This window comes from Protobothrops mucrosquamatus, unplaced genomic scaffold, assembly GCF_001527695.2.
Source record: "Protobothrops mucrosquamatus isolate PMUCROS unplaced genomic scaffold, P.Mucros_1.0 scaffold2146, whole genome shotgun sequence".
NCBI classification, from domain to species: Eukaryota; Metazoa; Chordata; class Lepidosauria; order Squamata; family Viperidae; genus Protobothrops; species Protobothrops mucrosquamatus.
This window is the reverse complement of record NW_015388244.1, coordinates 31146-38398: the sequence shown is the minus strand read 5'-3', so window position 1 is coordinate 38398 and position 7253 is coordinate 31146. Positions and strand designations below refer to the sequence as shown.

At 36.3% G+C, this 7253-nt stretch overlaps 1 protein-coding gene across 1 annotated transcript in view; it reads left to right on the top strand.

Annotated features, from left to right (window-relative positions):
* LOC107294901 (netrin receptor DCC-like) overlaps positions 1–7253 on the top strand; it is a gene marked incomplete at its 3' end in the record, with an annotated part of 65126 nt that overhangs the window by 43138 nt on the left and 14735 nt on the right. The window contains exon 7 of the mRNA XM_015824169.1: positions 6674–6812. Within this exon, the coding sequence (XP_015679655.1) occupies positions 6674–6812 (139 nt within the window). The remainder of the gene's footprint in view (positions 1–6673; positions 6813–7253) is intronic.

Here is a 7253-nt window from a genome sequence, read left to right as displayed (position 1 = left end):
GCTTACAGGTAAATAAAAACAGTACAATACAATAGATATCTCTAAAAGCCAAATTAAAATATATATTAAATAACCTGTATTAAGTTTAATATTATAAAATCCCTTTAAAATCCCTATAAAATCCCCCCCTAGGCCAATCCCGCTTGATGGAAAAGCCATGTCTTGAGGGCACGGCGGAAGGAGGGGAGATCCGGAATAAGAAACCAATAAGTATCTTGAATGATCAAGATGTAAACAGTAAAAAATATTGAAGCACTGTGTGGTCCTTGCTGCTCTCTGAGCTTGGTGGTTTTCTTGCAGACATTTCATTATCAAATTAGATAACATCATCAGTACTAGATTAGTTTCATTATCTAATTTGTTAATGAAACGTCTGCAAGAAAACCACCAAACTCAGAGAGCACCAATGACCCCACAATTCAACCCTGAACTTCAGATATTCTTTTCTGACAGTTTTGAAACACTGCTAACAATTTGCAATTGTTGGGATGGATAAATCTGTCAAAATAAATTTTGCTCATATTCTCTTATTCATCCTTTTTCCAAATTAGTGTGTAATTGTAAAATCATTTGAAAATGGGAAAGCCACAAGTACACCCTTATTTAAAATAGATATTTTTGTTTGTATTCCCCATGATATACACATTTTTTTCTGCCTTTCCTAGTTTAAACATTTTTTTTTCATAGCTTCATTTATTCAGGGTGCTGTAAACTGAATTGCAAATTCAGAAAAAATGTGGACAGAAATTTATGCTTACTTTATTTTATTGCTTTAGAATAAGACCAAAAAAATATATGTGTACAAAAAGTGTAGTATATAAATAATTTCAGCTCCTGTATAGTTTTGGGCAGTAAAACCAGCTATATTACAAGCCAAAGGATTGAGGAGCACATTGCAGCCTTATAGAGTCATAATTCTATGATCGGAAAGAGAAAGTAGAAACCAAAAATGCAGCTGGCCTTGCATACTATGTTTATTTTTGGCAATTTTCCTTTCCAGCTAATGCCAAGAGTGAGAAATGTGCCTGAACACAGATGACTGGTATTATTCATTACTACAGCATTTTATATACAGTCTGCCAGTGGTTCATAAGAAAACAAAATTTAGTTCAAAATGAAATGAAAACCTAAAATTAGAAGGAAAAAACATCCACCTAAAACAAATCAATACCTAGAAGTCTGTATTTTCATTTCCTCAATAGCATCTTCATCTGTGCATAAATAGAGAGCTGTGGTGGTCCAGTGGTTAGAATGCAGTATTGCAGGTTAACTCTGCCCACTGCCAGGAGTTCAATCCTGACAAGCTTAAGATTGACTCAGCCTTCCATCTATCTGAATTTGGTAAAATGAGGAGCCAGATTGTTGGTGGGCAATATGCTAATTCTGTAAGCCGCTTAGAGAGGGCTGTAAAACACTATGGAGCGGTATATACGTCTAAGTGCTATTGCTATTGCTATAAACATGGTTGAGGAGAATTATTATTCTTGCTTACCTGTAAAGGAAGAAGGGGTTTTTCACTTTTGACCAAAACTGGATGCAGTATTCCAAGTGTGGTAATACCACTTTACAATGCCTTGGTAAGGCCACCCTTGGATTACTGCATCCAGTTTTGGTCACCACGATGTAAAAAAGATGTTGAGACTCTAGAAAGAGTATGGAGAAGAGCAACAAAGATGATTAGGGGACTGGAGGCTAAAAGATATAAGGAACAGTTTCTGGAATTGGGTATGTCTATTTTAATGAAGAGAAGGGCGAGGGGGGACATGATAGCAGTGTTCCAATATCTCAGGGGCTGCCACAAAGAAGAGGGAGTCAAGCTATTCTCCAAAGCGCCTGAGGGCAGGACAAGAAGCAATGGATGGAAACTAATCAAGGAGAGAAGCAACCTAGAACTAAGGAGAAATTTCCTGACAGTTAGAACAATTAACCAGTGGAACAACCTGCCTCCAGAAGTGGTGAATGCTCCAACACTGGAAGTTTTTAAGAAGAAACTGGACAGCCATTTGTCCGAAATGGTATAGGGTTTCCTGCCTGAGCAGGGGGTTGGACTAGATGACCTCCAAGGTCCCTTCCAACTTTATTGTTGTTGTTGTTGTTGTTGTTGTTATTATTATTATTATTATTATTATTATTATTATTATTATTATTATTATTATTATTTGCTCTTCTCCATCAAAATTGTGACAGTTTGTGATTTTGTGATATTAACTGAAGCAAGGTTTACCTGTGGGCAGTTGTCTTCCTGAAAATTTCTGAAAATTTTAGAAGGATACTAAGAAAAGATAGAATTATTTAATTAATTTATTTATTTACTAATTATTTTATTAATTAATTAATTAAATTTATATAGCCACCCAACTCACACACAGGTGATTCTGAAGAGCTTATAACATTTTTAAAAAATCTACCATATAATAAAACACATTGACACACACACACTGCCCCCTATTTCAGGAACAGCACCATCAAATCAGCCACTTGATCAGCTTCATCTCCATATGTGGTCCTCAGGCCTGGTGACAAAATCACATTTTTAGGGCATTTTAGAAGAGCAAGAGGATGGGGGGAATGATACTCCATAGAAGGGGCCAACACCAAGAAGGGCCATTTTTGTAGGTGTCTTACGAAAGCATTTGGCTGACATTAATATGGTATGTGCTAAAATATGAGGCCGAATGTCTTATATTTCAGTCTATCCACAGTGCAGGCACATCCTTATTTTGAGGAAGGATTGTCTCTGATTCCCCATTGCGCATCTTGCTTAAAGTTTTCACCATTTGCTGTCTTTTTTTTTGCTGCATTCTATACCACAAAGTTCAGCCAGTATGCTGAATTGGATTTCTCAATTCATCCATTTTCTGGTTTCCTGTGGTTCAATTGAACTGACCCAAATGGTCTGAATTCACACAACATGCTAAGCTTCCCTACTATCCACACACCTGCCATAAAAAAAAAAAACAAATCCCAAGGTAAAAGCCAGCTAAGTGCAGTATGCAGTAAGCAGTGTGAATGAATTTGGTAGTCTTGGTTGAGCATGTGGTGCAAATCCCCCAAATAAGTCACTAAGCTGAATTTTATATGCACACCTACAGAGAGAAAGATTAAACTACTGAGTCAGATCTCTCTTGCAAAGAGTTTGCATATTTAAAAGACTGTTTATCAAAAATCAGATTGAAGGAATCTGTATAATTTACCAAAGAAGCTCTCGCTCTTTCCAAAATAAAAGCCCAGTCCTGATAAACTGTGACTATTGGAGCATTTGATATTTACATAACCTTTCATAATTTCTCCGCTCTGCTATCAGAGTTCTTCTTATCCAGATCATCTCTGAAAGAAAAAGTATAGGGATTTCCCTTGGCATAAAAACAAACACAAACTTAAAATTGGAATTTAACTTAAAAACATTCTTGCCACCAAATTGCAAGTATTTTGTAAGTGCAAGTACGTTGTAGACGAAAAAAATGACCCTGTCACATCATTTGTTCCAGTTCAACCTGATTATATAGAAGTTATGAACTGAAGTCAATTATGTTTACTTCAGTATAATCTCAGAATGTCTTGGGGACCCCCTGAAATGGTGCTTTGGAAACAACAGTGCTCCATCAGTAAATAAACATTAGAAACAAAAGTGGAACTTTTTCATTAGTTATAAGTATAGTGGCTAAACATAAAGAACATTGATGAAGCATGAGCATGGAAATTCATAGTTGATCCATTGTTCCCATGTTAGATCTCTAGGAAGAATGCAAATTGTCAAAGTGCTGTTCATTAACTCATCTGTCTCCTTTTCATTGCCATTTCTTTCCCCAAATTAACAGTTTATTTTTTCATGCCCAACAAAAAATGCAGAACTTTGTTGGTGTGAGGATAGAATCGCAGTTTTCAACATCTCTCAGGGTTGTATGATTCCATGAGTTAGATCCAGAGTCTGCCCTCTTTCTGAGATTTCTCCCATTGTGGCCAGATTGATGGTTGTTTCTCCATGGAGAAAAAATAACCCCTGTCCTTTCTCCATTTACTATATGTTGAGAAATGAAACAAACCCAACGTGAAGGAAGAGGCAAATCTTTTTTTGCCAAATTGTCAGTAGGAGGCAGATTTTGGAAAGGAGTAAGATTTCATGAAGATGATGATTATGGTATTTTTATTCCATCTTTTGAAATGTCTTTTGGTCAACTCAAAGGTGATATGTGTTAAGTCCGGAGATGAAAGGCGAAGGAGGCAATTCATGTTACAGAACAGATCTTTATTCTCACTCTCTTACAGCTAACAACCAACAAGAGCAGAGGCACGCAGGCCTCTTTTTATACCCCCAGATCCCCGGGCAATCACAACCAATAGCAGTCTTTTCCCGCCTCACGCATGCGCGCAAGGCTGGCGCCACTCAGTCTGGTCCCGGGCAGCTTTTGCAATGCCCGGGACTCCTGCATCGTCCCGAGCCTGCTTCTGCAGGCTCAGGACACAACAATATGCATACCTAAATATCCAGCCTCCTATTTTCCTGGCAACCCTGTGAGGTGAGATGAGCCCAAATTCATCCAGCTGTTTCTCCTGCCCAAGGGAGGACTAGAATTCAGTTTTCACATTTCTAGACCAGCACCTTCACCACTATACCTCAACAGGAACTTTCTGCTGACTTTTGAGGGCTTGGGTCATCTTTGTGTCATTGTTGACTTCTGGACTAATGGTGTGTTAACCACTACATCAAATTGGCTTTCTTTAAGTATTCATGCCCATAATAAACAGTTGATTTCTTCTGAAAATCTGAATTTAGGAAAAGCTAGGTTGTATCACACCAAAGGCATCTTTATCCCAGTATTCTTTTTCATACAATGGTCAATGACCTATGAGGAGTCTACAAGCAGGACATGGAGTCAACAGTCCTTTTTTGGCTGTTGTTTTCCAGGAACTGTCACACTTTGAATCCTAATTGTATAGTAGCTATGGATATCGTTGAAGTATTTCTTTGAATAGGATAGATAATAAAAATGGTTGTAACTGGTATGGCTTTCAAATTTATCTGAAAATTCATGGGGACAAGTAATGTTCTTTCAGAGAAATCTGAGATTTCAGTTTAGTTTATTTTACGTTATCATATTACTTATGATAATCCCTAATCATAAGGGATTTATCAATATTTAAAAGTCCCATAAAACACGACTAGTTCCCAAGTCTGACCTATGCTCATGTATGTTCTGTATGCTTTTAAAACTTAATGATATTATATTCTAGCCCTGATGCTCCTTTACTTTATGTGCTTTTCTCTTATTCTACCATTGGTTGACATACCTTAAAATGAAACTTGTCATATTCAAATTGTTCTTTGACATGGGTTTAAATAAAAGAAAAATAAGAGAAAATATTGAATATCCATCTGTTCTGTCATCAAAAAGAATAATGCATTTTTGTCCACTTTGACTAATTTAAAAACACTGGTACAAATGTCATGTTTGTATGTACAATAGCAATAGCACTTAAACTTATATACCACTTCATAGTGCTTTACAGCACTCTTTAAGTGGTTTACAGAGTCAGCATATTGCCCTCAACAATCTGGATCCTCGTTTTACTGACCTTGGAAGGATGGTAGGCCGAGTCAACCAATGGAAGGCTAACTACAGAGCCACCAGACACACATATACACAAATAGATAAACCTATTTGGCCAAAATCACCAGTATAATGATTTATTTTCATTTATGTGATTAAATGTGTATGAAGGTTACTCAAAATGATCTTGTTGGAAAGGGATTCTATCAAAGATTTTAAAATTCCTTCAATTAAGTGAACGCCATGGACCCAAATCACATTTTGCAAGATGTCAAAAAATTGCCTGTCCTTCTTTAATTGTTGTTCCTTTAAAGAACAGCAATACATTTTTTTTACACTTTATTGCATTGCTAAAATTTATTTTTTATTTAATTTACTCTCCCAAGTTTGACACACTTGCAGTCCTTCCAGGAAGCAAAGTGGGAAAAGAAGAATCTGGGATGAAGTACAAGTGTTTTACTGCTCATTTATTTTAAAAGAGACTTTTATTTACTTCCATATCCTTCTCTTGTCTATATTACCTTGATAGTCTCTATCCTGAAGACAATTCAGAGTAAGGAGAGATGTCAGCCTGATATCTTATAGTAACACAAAACAGAAGAATGGAGAACAGAAGCCAACAGAAGAGGGCTTTGTTCCTTATCAAGAGAAGGAAGGAAGGAAGGAAGGAAGGAAGGAAGGAAGGAAGGAAGGAAGGAAGGAAGGAAGGAAGGAAGGAAGGAAGGAAGGAAGGAAGGAATCCTTTGAGAACTTCCTTCTCCATTATAACTCATAATGACAATTTTATGACATAGCAGAAAGCCATCTAAGGCTGCCAGTCTCAGGAAAAAAAATCACTAGGAATTCAACTGGTTCATTCATAACAAAGCCTTGAGTGTTATCCCTGGAGATGACAGAATTGTAGAAGCAGTAACTCAGTTAAGAAGAAGTTGACCACTATGATTAATACTGATGCCTAATGGTTTCAGATACAAACCACTTTTGAGTTTGGATCAAGTACAATAAATCAAGAACCTCATAGGAATAGAAAGTTTTAAGGAAAATGAAAAATGTGGGAGAAATGGTCTCTTTAGTGAATCCAGTTTGACTAAGCTTTAAAGACACCCTTTTTCTTTTCTTTCTAGTCAGCAGATACAACAGCCTTGAGCCATACCGTGTCTGGTCTTAAACCAAATACCATGTATGAGTTCTCTGTCATGGTGACCAAAGGTCGGAGGTCAAGTACATGGAGCATGACAGCTCATGCTACAACATATGAAGCAGGTAGGTTTCTAGAAAAATTCTAATAAGGATTTTTTTTCTGATTTGATGCTTAGTTTAATTACATTAAAAACCATTTCCTTATAATCCACACATATTGCAATATTTCAGAAATAGTGTTAAAAATAAATTATTTTAATTGAATCTTGTTTAGAATGCAGCAGACAATTCATTTAGTAGCTCCAACTTATTTCGAGGTGAAGTTGATACACTTTGGTCCAAGAGATACTTCCCATATTGGATGACAAAAATAATTAAAGGTCCTTTTGTTTTTTTACTACTGCTAAGTGATGGTTGATGTCTAGCAAGATTTAAAGCATGTAGAAATTCATGGCAACAATAATTACAATTTTATTAATAATTGGTAATGAAGTTGTAGTCAGCATAGTTTACTAATATTTATAAGAAGAATTAAGGGTCTGTTTTCAAGCTGGTAAAGATAAA